Genomic DNA, 15,480 nt, shown 5'->3' with positions numbered 1-15,480 from the left:
AACTGAAAAACCCAGTGTTTGCAGAAATACTATCATCACTAGATTTGTTTTCACAAAAGAGAGGAATTCCCAGTGACAAAGTATGAGATTACTCCTGTAGCTTTTGGCTTCTGATCACCAAGCAATGAACTGGTCTTAATTAGTGTTTCCTATTATTTTTTCATCCTGTTTGAAGTCTTGATTATTGTGGGCTGTGAAGAGTTTCAGACCTGCAATGCTGGAAGCAATCCAACCGAATTCCCCAGCCATAGACAACGTGAAGACATTATTATATTTTGATGTAAAATCGCCCAGCAGAGACATGGGAGTTGGAGCTTCCATTCAGGAGAATTCAAGGACATGAAAGGAAGTGTATTTAAAACAGTGTTTTTCAGGTTATGTGATATACTTGAAGGCAGGTGTATTTGTATATCAGGTGCCATTTTGGAGGTTCCAGAATCAACTGAGTTGCCCATTACAGACCGAAACCCAACTTCATCTCTAGTTAACCAGCCTCATCCACTGCTTCCTGGGTCCTGTGTGAGGTGTGGGCCACCTCCCCAGGCTCTTCAAATTTTCCTTTTCTTCCCTCGATTTAAAGTTCAAAAACTATTTGAGAACTTTTGCAATATTAACCTATCCCTCTGACTGACACACAATGGGGGAAAGATTTCTAAGAAAGCCTGGCAGGTAGAAGCCATCTATGGAATAAGCGTGAATCCGGAGAAAGGGAGTCTTTGGTGAGTGGGTAATCAGTTACGGGGAAGAGTTCTTTTATGGGCTGTGTTTGATCAGTGAGTTGGTTTCTAGATTTTCAATTGAAGCTGTATGAACAGAATTGAATTCAAAGATTTATACTGATTGTGAGGAACTGAAATAGCTGAACGCATGAAGCAGGAGTTGCTGAGTGATTACAAAGGTTTGGGACAAAGACAGCTTGTGAGAGGTCGACAAAAGAGGAGAAGATGTGACTGCCGGAAGACAGAGGAGAGCTATTTTGCGTGTAGGTTAACTACAGAGGACGTAAACTAGGCCAGGAGATAGAAAAAGAGGAGGAAACGGCTCTATGAGAAAAAATAAAAATGCGTGTCAGGAATTAAATGGAAGAAGACATTGTTTTGAGGCATATTTCAGGCCATCAGAGTCGTTCTTGATATACAGGGACAAGGAGGGTTTGGAAGCTCAGTAGTACCCAAGCTTTGGATGTTAATAATCCCTAATACAGAATGAGAAAATTCAGGTTATCTTCACTTCTAGTTGGGTTTCTTTCAAAAAGAATAAAAAAGGATACTACAATCACACTAAATATTACAGATGACAGCCAGTATAATTCCATTCAATACTGTGATGATCTCAAATCAGATTTTGTTAGATTTCACATTGAAAAACTAAGTAGGTATTGGGATTGAATTTAAATCATCCTAAAATTTGGTCTCAAATCATAAGGAATGATTAACCTAGGTACACAGGACATGTACAAGTTATCTTATAAAGTTCTCAGAAAATATTACATATAAAAAAGAAAATGTTACTATGGAACACACTAGAAGGTGAAGTAGCAACTAAAACTGATGATAACACCCTAATGGCTTGTATACTGATTTCACTTAAAGTGTGTTCTCTGATTAAAAACCCCAAGGCATTAATTGGACAATTAAGAAGTAAACAGTTTATTGCAAAAATGTTATCCGGGGGCCAGTGGTGTGGCACAGCAGGTTAAAGCCTCAGCCTGCAACGCCAGCATCCCATTTGGGTGCCAGTTTGAATCCCAGCTGCTCCACTTCTGATCAAGCTCTCTGCCAGGCCTGGGAAAGCAGTAGAAGATGGCTCGGGTCCTTGGGCCCCTGCAGGAATCTCCTGATTCCTGGCTTTGGATCGGCTCAGCTCTGCCCGTTGAGGCCATTTGGGGAGTGAACCAACAGATGGAAGATTCCTTTCTCTCTCACTTGCTGTGGCTCTGGCTCTCTGTAACTCTGTCTTTCAAATAAATAAAATAAGTCTTTAAAAAAAATGCTATTTAAACCATATACAGTAAGTTAGAGGCATGTAGGAGAATTCTGATGACAATGAGGTGATGTGAACAAAAAATGCTAATTTCAGAAACCATATGAAAAATAATACTACAGCATCCAGAACAAGGCAGACCTGTATACAAATGTGAGGCTACAGACACACACATCTTCCCCCAAAACACACATGCTCACATATCTTGTAACTACAAACTGTCTCTGAGCTACACAAGTCTGGCTAAAGTCTGCCTTCAGTATTTAATAGATATGTAGCCTAATGAGCTTTATTTTCATCACTCAAAAATATGGGAATCACAATAATATTATCTATCTAGTAGGGCTATTATTTGTTTATTGAGTGAGTTGACGTGTATCATGCACTTAGAATGTGCCTGCAAATAGTTTGCCTTCAATGAGATATCTATATATATAATTCCAAGTGTAAAATAGAAAATCTTTATCATACATTTCCTAACATGTTGGTATTTCTCATTGCTGGATTGGAATTTGAAAAAAAAATTTTGCTTACATCTATATTGTCAAAATTTTATTGAACTATGCCAAAACTATAAGACTGATAGAAATATCAATATTTTATAAACTTTATATGCTGTTCCTCAAAATATAGGAATAAAAGTTGACAGGGTTATAAGTCACATTCAGAGGCTCCTAGAGAGATGTGATAAACAGAATTCGAAGAGTCCCGCCACCTGGTGGGCACATGTGCATAGTCTCCATTCCTCCAATGTGAGTGGGGCTGGTTGATAGGATTTCATACCACTCATGGGATTGGACTTACTTTACATGACAAAGGCAAAGAGAATTTGCAGATATAATTAAGGTCTCTAACTTGATGACTTTGAGTCCATCAAGTGAGAAATTATCCTGGGTATGGGTAATCTAACCAGGTGAGCTATACAAAGAAGGTCTAGGGGTCAGAGAGACACCCGTGTACGTGCAGAGCCATCTGGGTAGGACTGGGAGCAGTTCCTAGGAGCTAAGGGTAACCCATGGTCAGCAGTGAGTAAGAAAATAGGACCTCAGTGGATAGCATTATTGTGCAAAAGGTTCAACTGTGCTTACATTGCTAGGATCCCATACAAGGGTCCCAGTATTTGCTAGGATCCCATACAAGAGTACCAGTATTCCACTTCCCATCCAGCTCTGGGCTAATGTACCTGCAAATACAACAAAAGATGGCTCAAGGACTTGGGTTCCTGCCATCCATGTGAGAAACCAGGATGGATTTCCTGGCTCCTGGTTTTGGCCAGGCCCAGACCTGCTGTTGTAACCATTAGGGGAGTGGAACAGTAGAAGGAATATCTCTCTATCTCTGTCTCTGTCTCTCTTTCCTCTCTTCCTTTGCATTTCAAATAATACATCTTTTTTTAAGAAAAGAAAAAGAAAACAGGACCTCAATCTTATAATCACAAGCTACTGAACGATCAGCAACTTTGTGGAAGTTCCCTGAGGATCAGAAGTCTTTGATGAAATCATAATTCTGGCTGACGTCTTGATCTCAGCCTGGCCATACGGAGCAGGCAAATAGCTCACCTGTGCCAGACTCCTGCCCTGTGTGGGAGGACCTGCGTGACTTTGGAGAGGTGGGGGACGAGGAGTGGCTAGCTTTATGATGCTTGCCCCAGAACCCAAGATAACTAACATGGAGGTCCATCTTCCCCTCTCTGCCTACCCACACTGCATTATTGAAATTTGTGAGAAGTATAATAATAAATAAAACAATATTACCCAGTGCAAGTACTTAAAAATTTGAGTAACAAGCTCTCTATAAATATTAGATTAAAAAGACATGAACAGCTTTTACCATTCTAGAGGATAATAGAGTCTGATCAGCTAAATCCCAGAGCTTTATACAGCACAAATTATGTAAACAAGCTTAATGGCTTTCTGATAAAACTACAAACCCAGTGCTGGGAAAAATGTAAGAGATGTTTTTTATTTGCACTTTCAACTTCACACACTGGAGCACAGATGCTTACTTAAATTTTTTTAAAATTAAATATGAATGCAAAGAGAGCTATAGAGAAAATGAATTAAAGGATAGAATATTATGAAGAACAATGTTTTCTGATGTAGGAATAGGCTGTACCCTTCCAAGGACAATGGCTGGATCTAGTGTTATTTTTATTACTATTATTATTATTAATCATTGGTCACAAAGAACTAAATAAAAACTCTAAATATGAAAGGTCAAGATTTTTAGGGACAAAATGTTGTTAAATAACTGAAGAAAATAAGAAGTTAAAATATCACAATAAATGTACAACCAAGAGAGGTAAATACTGAAAATATGATGTTATACATTCATAAAATTTATAATAGCAAATTACCAGAGAGAAGATAAAAATGGAAAAAGAAGATAAGGATAACCATGACCATATTTACAGCACGCTGTAAGATTTAAAACAAGACCAGGTTTCACTTTTATAGAGTGATGAATTCTTCCACCAAGTGAATATATCCTCTCTTCAATGTCAACTGTGCAGCACTTGAAAAGCTGATCATTGAAGGCACCCCCTAATTTCCAAGAGATGTAGTTCAATCCATGGTTCCCCCATCCAAGCTGTCTACACAGGCTCGAAAGAAGTTTCATCACTTTTGGCCATACCACATTCCCTGGATCCTAGCTGCTATAATCTACCATATTTCTGGTATACCTCTGCATCTTATTTTAAAGGATGTATTTATTTATTTAAGAGGCAGAGTTACAGAGAGAGGGAGAGACAGAGAGAGAACTTCCATCCACTGATTGACTCCCCAAATGGCTGCCAGAGCTGGAGCTGGGCCAATCTGAAGCCAGAAGCTTCTTCTGGGTCTCCCATATGGGTGCAGGGGCCCCGCCCTTGGGCCATCATCCACTGCCTTCCCAGGATATTAGCAGTGAGCTAGATAGGAAGTGGAGCAGCCAGGACTTGAACCGGCGCCCATATAGGATGCCAACACTGCAGGTGGAAACTTACTCTACTGTGGCACAGCCCTGGCCCCCTCCACTGCATCTTTGATATACGTTTGAATTGTTCAAAGTCACTGTCCACACTGAAACATTTTATCACTTTTTAGGACCCAAGCAGTCATTTCAACATCCACGGGGATGACCCATTGCCAACCAACATTTTCCTTTGTGTGTGTGTGTGTGTGTTCATTCCTACAGACTTTTTGACTATTTTGTCACAAGATACCAGACCCCTCTACCTACTGAATTTCGAAGAGGTGATTCCTAAAATGCCTCTATTTTGTTATCATCATCCTCTAAGTGATTTTATCAAATCCCATACACTCATACACTAACAATTAGCACATCTATTTCTTTAACCCAAACAGGATTTTGGGGTTTATCCAACTGCAATATTTGCATCTCAATTTAGATAGCATATAGCACTTTATATTTAACTAGGTCACAAGTAAATTCTTGAGCTTCTTCTAAATCTGTTCTTCCTTTACGTTTCCACATTCTTAAATGGCACCGTAATACTTAAGAGTTGTTATTCACAACTGCTATTACCTTTTTATCTAGTCCTTAACTACTACCTTTAAAATATATCTAAAATCTATTGCTTTTTCATCACTGTCCCCATTTTAGTCCAAGGGAGCCTCATCTCTTCCTTGGATTTTCTTTTCTTTTTTTTATTTGACAGTGAAAGAGAGAGAGACAGAGAGAAAGGTCTTCTTTCTGTTGGTTCACCCCCAAAATGGCCTCTATGGCTGGCGCTACACTGATCGGAAGCCAGGAGCCAGATGCTTTTTCCTGGTCTCCCATGCGGGTGCAGTGGCCCAAGCACTTGGGCCATCCTCCACTGCCTTCCCAGGCCACAGCAGAGACCTTGGCTGGAAGAGGGGCAGTCAGGACTAGAACCTGGCGCCCATATAGGATGCCAGCGCCACAGGCAGAGGATTAACCAAGTGAGCCACGGCGCCGGCCCCTGGATTTTCATAACAGCTACGGAGTAGCTGTTTTCACTTGGTCTCCCATGGCATCCCAGGAGGTGGTTTTTAACTGCAATCAAGATCTTCCCATCTTCCTGATTCAAATCTCTCGTCTTTATGAAGTCCACCCATTGAAGAAGAATTAAAACCAAACTCTTTCTCCATTACAGTCTCACTGATGCTCTGCTCTGGCCCTTGCCTATCATCCCAGTTCATTTTGAACCCGTTTCTGGGGCTCACTGTGCTGCAGGTGCTGGGATGCCGGTTCTTTGGAATAAGCCTAACATTTTTATGCACTGGGGCATTAACCTGGGGGGCTCATTTCTGTCCCACCTTTTTGAGTGCTTTGATGGCTTCTATACTTTGGGTTTGGGGGCACATACACATTAGAGTGAAACATCAAGATGTTAAAAAATATCTTGTGCTGTTCTTGGTTTTCTTGAACATGTATCTCTTGGGAATGCAGTAGCCCAAGCCAAGCTTCGTGATATCATGCCGTTTTAATGACATAAACTTTGTGTTCTTTTTAGAAGATGAAATGATTGATGAGTGACAAAGGGCTAAAAAGTGCCTCTTGGCCTGTAAGACAAAATTCTTCAAGTGGTCTGGGACATACACAGGTTCCTAATTATTTTGAATGAATTAAAAAATGTTTTATTTATTTATTTATTTATATTTTTTGACAGATAGACAGTGAGAGAGAGAGAGAGAGAGACAGAGAGAAAGCTCTTCCTTTGCCGTTGGTTCACTCTCCAATGGCCACCGCGGCCGGCGCACCGCGCTGATCCGAAGCCAGGAGCCAGGTGCTTCTCCTGGTCTCCCATGCGGGTGCAGGGTCCAAGCACTTGGGCCATCCTCCACTGCACTCCCTGGCCACAACAGAGAGCTGGCCTGGAAGAGGGGCAACCGGGACAGGATCGGTGCCCTGACCGGGACTAGAACCCGGTGTGCCGGCGCCGCAAGGCGGAGGATTAGCCTAGTGAGCCGCGGCGCCGGCCAAAAAATGTTTTAACTGCAGAAAGTTATACCATGTTCCTCCCTCCTGGGACCACATCTGGATTAATGGGCTAAACTCTAGTCCTGAATGTTAAGGAGATCTAAATGAAGATCTAGGGATTTTAAGAAGTTTCTTGGAAAAAATGGAATTAAAAGGTTATTTTGATGCAAAGTTTTTTTTTTAAATCCATACATCTTTTATAACATTTTCCAATAACTGTGTGAATATTCCTAATATATATAGATTCAAATTTTTTTTGCACCAAAACAAATATATTTAATCCCATTTTTATGTTGCATGGCATAGAGTCATATGTGGCAATCATTGTTAGTAGCATCATAATTTCACTATCTCTACCATCGTCAGCCTCAGGAAATCACACCAAATTCTGAGTCTCTCAAGAAGCCAGTAAATACTGAAAGTTTCATGCCCTTTTCCTTATTTGGGGGAGGATTGCAAGTGTCTGATGGAAAGATCTGCTTTTATTTCACACACTACTGTGGCAGTTTACAAGAATCCACAATCTAATATCATGACTCTGACATTTGATGTGAAAGTAAAGAAAAACCAGGCTATGTTTCCTAGTAGAAAGCTCCAAATAAATTTCAGGAAACTGCACTGCAATACCCACAAAGGTTCTTCCACTGTGGGGAATGGAGCAGGTGTGGCACAGTGTGTAAGTATCCACTGTTGGGGAAGTGAGGAGTTTGAGCAATGACAAGAAACTGTCCTGGTCTCCATTACTCATGGAGGCTGCTTCAAGAACTAGATTTTTCTGTTTACCCACTTGGGTTTTTCTCCTACATACTGACGTGTTGCAATGCAAACCAATAATTATTTAAGTCAAAGGCAGAATTTTCAAAATACACAGTACCAGGTTCTACTGCTTAGAGATGCATCTCACGTTCTACGTAACAAAGCCAGCAATATTTAGTTCCTTAAATGTGGTGCTAAGCATACAGTATTGAAGAAACAAAGCATCCATGGACTTGTTGATCTTCAGCCCGCGGAGAAGCCATCTTTATAAAACATGACTATGACACAGTTACCTGTCATGTTGCAGTACACCTTGAGAGGCCCCAGGGGTCCACTGCCATCAGGGTCTATCCAGTAGTAATTTGACGTCTGGCCCAGGTGCTTGTAGGCTTCGCAGGAGGGCTCGTAGATAGCTGCAATGAAACAGCCTACGTGAGCACAGCACAAAGAGAAAAGGCTCCCCAGGCACGGCCCCAGGATCACAGCCAGGGCTGGCAGACCCCTGTGCAGCAGGGACTCAACAAGAGCAAGTGGTCTTTGTCTGTAAATGTGAATGAACTTGGTGTTTTCTCCAGTTAACAAACATAGACAGTGAATTCCTCCAATGACTTTATAGTTGGGAAAGGACGATAACAATCAAATTGTACACCAAAAATAAATTGTTAAACATACGTAATGTTTGTTTCATGGGCACTCATGATCACTTTAACTGTTATTTATAGATATCATCTACGTATTATAAGGGACCTTATTTTGTAAAGTCACAAATATTGTTTGCCTTCTTGGGCTAACAACTAAGAGAGGAAAGAAAATTCCTTTTTTGTACTCATCCACGCACATACTTTTTTTTTGCATAGTTTAACTTTCCCACAAATTGTATGTGATTTTTTATCTTGTTTTATCTCAGGAAAAAAAGAGATTTTTCTGACTCATTTTATTTGTTACAGGTGCTTTAATTACATCAAATCTAGTTTGTGCAGAAAGTTGACATTCATGTAAATTAAATTACAGGTTTGTTTCATTATTTTCCTTTTTGTTTTTGTGCGTGTTACAATTTTATTTTTCTCACAGATATTGCACCTGTTTTCAGAAGTACAAAATGGACATTTACATATTTTCTGTGTTGTGAGAACATCTAAGATGCCGTTGCGAAAACTTATTTTTAACAGCTCCACCCTGGCATTTATCAATAATGTGAATGATTGCTTCACAAAACTAAGAAGAGTTTCCAGTGAAAAGCTGCTGCCCTGACACACAAGTAGTGGAGAATTTTGGTAAAGTGCACTCCTGTCATACTCCCAGGACCTATTGTATGTTAAATATGAAATAAGAGTTTTGACTCTGGGACCTCACTTTGTTATGTTCCTTTACCACATCCTCTGTGCCTTCCTTTGGCTTCCTGTGGCTTCCTCTGAGGATGGCAAACTTTCAATTTATTTTATTTCAACAACAATAGCACACTCCTCTGAAACATTTCTAAAATTCTTTGATTTACTCTTCTTGTTTCTCTCACTTCTGTCTTTCTGCAAATAGTTGAGTGCCTGTGTGTTGGGCCGTGGGCCAGGCACAGCAAACACAGCTGCAAACAATACAAATAGAGTCCTTCGAGCAGAGAGCAGAGCTTGTTTACCAATTGTTTTGGTTTTCCTGGTGCAATCAGTGCTGCTGGGAGAAAGTGTAGTTTGAAACGCAAGCAGATCCCAGCCACCTTTTGTCCCACTGTAGTTATTCATTTGCCCATCTACCATCTCTTTAGAAGCTTTCTTAGGTAATACACTGTACCGATGCCCTAATCTGAAATGTCACATCAAGTAAATATTGCAATAAAAAGCATGGAAAAGGTGTTTTTAAATTTTAAGCAGGAAGATTCCATACTGAAATATAGGTTTTAGAAAGAAAACTCTGGGCCGGCGCCAGGCCTCAACACGCTAATCCTCCGCCTGTGGCGCCGGCACACTGGGTTCTAGTCCCGGTCGGGGCGCCGGATTCTGTCCCAGTTGCTCCTCTTCCAGGCCAGCTCTCTGCTGTGGCCCGGGAAGGCAGTGGAGGATGGCCCAAGTGCTTGGACCCTGCACCCCATGGGAGACCAGGAGAAGCACCTGGCTCCTGGCTTCGAATCAGCGCAGCGCGCTGGCCACAGCGCACCGGCTGCAGCGGCCATTGTGGGGTGAACCAACAGAAAAGGAAGACCTTTCTCTCTCACTGTCCACTCTGCCTGTCAAAAAAAAAAAAAAAAGAAAAGAAAAGAAAAGAAAAGAAAACTCTGTGTAGCAAAGCAATAGGAAGTGCTACAAAGATAAAGAGAGATTTTTGCCATACAACAGTTGGAAGATGCCCGGCACACAACAAACGGAAAGTACTTGGACTGACATTTTTTTAACAGCAGGGCATGGAGGCCAACTGAATGTAGGAGGTGAAGAATAAATGGGAGCTAAGAATGAGCTAAGCTCACAATCTGAAAATAAACTGCCCTAATAATTTTTGACACCACCTCTCCACATGTTTACATTTATTTTTGGTATAGCTCAATATAATCTATGAAGTCAGGTTCAGATTATAAGGTCTTCCCCTTAGTCCCTGTGGCCATATGGCATTGGAATCTTTCACCAGGTTGGGCATTTGGCCTGGAGTGTAAGATGTTGGTTGAAGTACCTGGGTTGGATCCTTGGCTCTGCTTCTGATTGTAGCTTCCTGATAAAGCAGACTCTGGGAGACAGAACTGATAGCGCAACTGATCGCATTCCTGCCATTCACATGGGAGGCTACAGTAGGCATTTGGGAGTGAAGCAGCGAATGGGATCTCCTCTTTCTCCCTGTGTGTTTGTCCCTCTGCCTCTTAAGTAAGTAAAAAGTATAGAAAGAAAATGTTGAAAAAATGTCATTTTCTATTATTTATTAATACTCATTCTCTTTTCCTTCTGCCCAAATTCCTGTCATTGTTCTTATCTACCAGTATCTGGTTTATAACATTCACTCTTAAGTTGATTGTTCTATTAAAATACCTCTTCATTTGACACCAATTAGGCCCATTAATTAATGTTAGTCTAGTCACAAACCATCACTTTCAGTATGTTAAAAATGTATAATAATGTTTCTCTAATATCTGTGATACTGTATCATAGACCCTCAAGCACACATAGAAGAATTTTTCAAACCTAGTTCTTTGTCTGCAATATTTTGCTAATGTCAACCTCGCACTTTGGTCTGGAAAATGTGCTCTGGGAGCGTGTTTGACTCATGTTTACTTTCTGGGGTTTCTTTTGTCTGCAGTATGCCACAACCTTCTCTCTCAATCCACAGAACCTCTGAATCAGAGCTAGCAATTAAGGCAGAAGGGGTAAGAAGCAAGCCTCTGTCGGTAAAAAGATTTAAGTTCGAATGCTGACTCCGCAAGACTACTTCTATAACATTGGCAAAGTTTCCTAACTCCACTTAGCCTTATCTGGAGAATAACAGGTATATGAAAGGACATTATGAGGACTGGAAGAGATAATCCCCATCAATTGCTTTACATAGTGTGTTATCCATGATAAACATTTAACAGGTGGCATTTTTGGCATTTTATTATTAACATGATACTTACTGTCTAGGTACCACTAACATTTCTCCTTAAGGAAGCTCTCTCTAGTCAGTGTGTCTTTCTGTACAATCCAGGGCACTTACTGCTTTTTGCATGCACTGTATTACTGGAGTGTAGTTAGAACTTGATTGACTATTATTAGCTGAATTTCATATATGAAAACCCTATTTCCTAATAGGACTGTGAATCATCATAAGGGCAGGGTCTGTAAAATGTGTTTTTCTTTTCTACTTCAACCTAATACAGTAGATATTTTAGAAAAAGTTACCAGAGTTGAATTTAAAATTTACCTATGCTTCACGCTATTCTGATTTTGGTAGAGGCATATGTATCTTAAAACATGATTGAATAAGCTTAGGAGACTATTGTATTTCTTGGCAAGTATACAAGACTTAAACAAGGGCTATGGACCACTTCTCAATAATTTGCTAATAGTAGATGTTGAAGGCAGAGGAATGTAGGAAATGTTGGTAAACAAGACTGCTTCTCTTTTTCTTCCAAGTGTGACAATTATTCTCCTTGTCTTTAACCTATGACAAACCCACTACTTGCATTTGCCTCATCCAACTAATGGAAAACTAGGGACTTCAGTCCAAGCTTGTGCATGTGTGAGAATCACCTGAAGAGCTTATTAAAACAGATTCCCGGCTTCACCCTAGGGTCTGACTTGGTGGAGAACTTGTGGCTTAACAAGCTCCCAACTACTGCTGGTGCAGCTGCTACTCAGACTGCATTTTGAGTAATATGGCTATAGTCCTGAAAAGGAAGTTAGCTCAAGGAGGGTGGACCAGGGCCAGGCATTGTGGTGTGGCAGGTTGAGCCACTGTCTGACATGCCCATATCCCATATTAGAATGGCAGTTTGAGTCCTAGCTCCCCCTCTTCTGATTCAGCTTCCTGGTATTGCATTCTGGGATGCAGTGGATAATGGTTCAAGTGTTGGGCCTCTACCACCTACATGAGAGACATGGATTGAGTTCAGGTTCCTAGCTTTGGCTTGGCCTAACTGGCAAAGATCTCACTCTGACTGTTCCTCTGCCTTTCAAATAGATGAAAATAAATAAAAATATTAGATTTTAAAAAGTATGGGTTAATCTTTATTCTTAAATATCTAAGAAAATTAGATCACTAAAGGTAACAGATTTTTATTTTTATTTATTTGTTGGAGAGTCAGAGATCTTTCACCCCTTTATCCACTCCCCAAATACCCACAATAACTGGGGCTGAACTAGACAAAAACCAGGAGACTGGAACTCAGTACATGTCTCGCACACGAGGGCCCAAACACGTGGGCTATCCGTGCTACCTTCCAGGGTCCACATCAGCAGGAAGCTGGAGTCAGGAGCTGGAGCTGGAATTTGACTCCAGACATGGGATGGGGGTGTTTTAAGCAATACAGTAAAATCTGAAATGTAATAAGGTTGAAATGCCACTTAACTTCCCTCGGAATATTAAAATGGAATGGGATTTAAAATTCTAGATAAAAGCACAATGTAGGTGGGGGTCGTGGTATGGGGAGCAGTTCCCTCCGCCAGGATGATCTGCATTCCACCCTGCAATGCCTGTGTTGCAGTCCTGGCTCCACTCTTGATTCCAGCTTCCTGCCGGTGTGCACGCTGGGAGGCAGTGGGCAATAGTCGTGTCCCTGCCACCATGGGGGAGACCTGGATTAACTTCCTGCCTCCTGGCTTCTGTCTGACTCAGCCTGGCTGTTGCAGGCATTTTGGGAATGAAACAATGGCAGGTCTCTGTCTCTTTGACTGTCAAAAATAATAGTAAATCCTAAAAATGTGTATATTTATGAATGCACAAAAATACTTGGAAAGAAATATGTCAAGACAATAACAGTGGGTGTCTTAAAGTAAACAGTTTATGGTTGATTTGAAGCTTTTCACACTTTTCGATATTTGCAACATCACTTTGTAATGTGTACATTTTATATTATTTTCTTACTAAGAATGCACTTTAAGATATATCTAGAGTACTGGGGTAAATGACAAGGGCAGTTGTCATTTAGTAAAATTGCATTACTTTTATAATCTGAATAAGGAAATTTTAGTTCAAATCTCCCTTCCTTCATTTACTACCTGTAAACTCTCCCTAACCTTTTGCTTTCTCAACTGTAACATGAAGGCAATGATAACCCCTTTATCAAATTACTGTGAGAATTAAATGAAATCACATACTCTGTAAACCAGAGTATTGCTTGTATATATTTAAATCTTATGCAAAGTGAGCTAATGAAAGAGCTGACCCTGCCTACCTCAACAAATTACTCTTCAGCAGTGGAACACTAGCAGAGTTGCATGATCTTTGCACATCAAACCTTAGCAGATGACAGAGCACAGGCAAAGGGAGAACCCATCTGGGACCATCATCAGTAAGTGGGGTTTGCACACAGACAAGTGAAGTAATGGGGCTGATAGCAAAATAAATAGATGCATGAAGACCTTTGATCTATTGGTAAAGTTTCTCTGTGGGAACTCTAAGTCCCAAATAAGAAGTCTCATATTGTTCTGTTAATTCATAAGTAAGTCTCAGCTATTCAGAAATGGCACTACTTGAACACATCAGACTGTATTTGATAGCCTGTCAAAACTCAGAAATAGACAAGTGTTAAATACCTTGCTCATGTTTATTAAACAATAAATACTGTCTAACACCATGTGGCATACAATGGAAGATGGTAAAGGATATTATGAGTTTTTAATTGCTGCTGTACCAAGTGACTGACACTTAGGGACTTGACACAAATTATCATCTTATAGTTCTGGAAATATGGACACATATTTATAAGGTTCTAGTCAGAATATGAAAGCAGGGTTTACTATGTTAAATTCAAGGTGTCAGTTGGGCTGAAAACTCTAGGGAAGACTTCACTTATTGCCTTTTCCAGGTTCTAGAGGCTCAATGCATTCCTTGGCAAACTGTCTCATTCTTCCATCTACAGTCAGCAATGGCTGGTGGAATTTTTCCCATGCTACACTGCTCTGAATCTATGCTTTCATTGCCATATCTCTTCTCTGAGAATTTTTAAAGGCTCTGTATTTACATTAGGTCCATTTAGATAATCCAGGATAATCTCAAGCAAATGACCTTGATTTAATCACATGGTGTCTGCCATACAAGTTTACATATTCACTTGTTCTGTGGATTATGCCATTGGCGTATTTTAGGGGGTGGGGGCTTTATTATATTTTAAGATTTATTTATTTTACTTGAAAGTCAGAGTTCGAGAGAGAGAAGGAGAGGCAGAGAGAGAGGTCTTCCATCTGCTGGTTCAATTCCCGGTTGGCCACGATGGCTGGAACTGTGCTGATCCGAAGCCAGGAGCTTCTTTTGGGTCTCCCATGTGGGTGCAGGGGCCCAAGGACTTGGGCCATCTTGTACTGCTTTCCCAGGCCATAGCAGAGAGCTGGATGGGAAGAGGAGCAGCCGGGACTTAAATTGGTGCCCATATGGGATGCCAGCACTGTAGGTGGTGGCTTTACCTGCCATGCACCCATGCCAGCCCCAAGGACTTTATTTTATCTTTGTAAAATATGAAAATATGAGTGGGTATTTTGAACAGTGGTTGAGACATCGCTTGGAGCACCTGTATCCCATATTGAAGTGTCTGGGTTCTTGTCCAGGCTCTGCTTCCAATTCCAACTTCTTGCTAATGCACACCCTGGGAGTCAAGTTGATGGCTCAAGTATTTGGATTCTTGCCACCCATGTGGGAGAACTGAATTACGTTTCAGGATCCTGGCTTTGGTTTGGCCTAGTCTTGGTGTTGTGAGCATTTAGGGAGTGAATCAGCAGATGAAGGTCTCTGTCTGTCTCTCACTTTGACTTTAAAAAACTGAAAATGAAGTCTCTCTGTATACCTATATGAATATATCATAATTGCTGTATTTAAAGTGCAGCCACTATTGGGCAGCTAATGTATTGTAGCATCATTGAATAACAAAAGCAGTATTCAGCTGAAAAGTAAATGAAGACAAAAGAAGGAAGTCAAACTTTTGTAGTGAACGTTAAAGGTCCAAATGGTCCTGAAGGTTACGGCCATCAGTAAAACACTGTACATGTGCTTCCTCTGCTCACCTAGACCTAGTCAAGGCCAGGAGGGGAGAAACACTGTCAAAGCAAGCTTCTTAGGATTGCCTCATCGCTGGCAGAGAGAAGAGATAAGGTTGCACAGATGCACAACAGACCTCATGCACTAGGAACTAAA

The 15,480-nt window shown here is 40.8% G+C and overlaps 1 protein-coding gene across 1 annotated transcript in view; it reads right to left on the bottom strand.

Annotated features, from left to right (window-relative positions):
* The window catches only part of CNTNAP2 (contactin associated protein 2), a 1,725,059-nt gene that overhangs the window by 827,903 nt on the left and 881,676 nt on the right, over positions 1–15,480 (bottom strand). The window contains exon 12 of the mRNA XM_062195064.1: positions 7,980–8,099. Within this exon, the coding sequence (XP_062051048.1) occupies positions 7,980–8,099 (120 nt within the window). The remainder of the gene's footprint in view (positions 1–7,979; positions 8,100–15,480) is intronic.

The sequence above is a fragment of the Lepus europaeus genome, chromosome 1, assembly GCF_033115175.1.
Source record: "Lepus europaeus isolate LE1 chromosome 1, mLepTim1.pri, whole genome shotgun sequence".
Classification (NCBI taxonomy): domain Eukaryota; kingdom Metazoa; phylum Chordata; class Mammalia; order Lagomorpha; family Leporidae; genus Lepus; species Lepus europaeus.
Note: the sequence above shows the minus strand (reverse complement) of the source record. Positions and strands in the feature narration are given on the sequence as shown.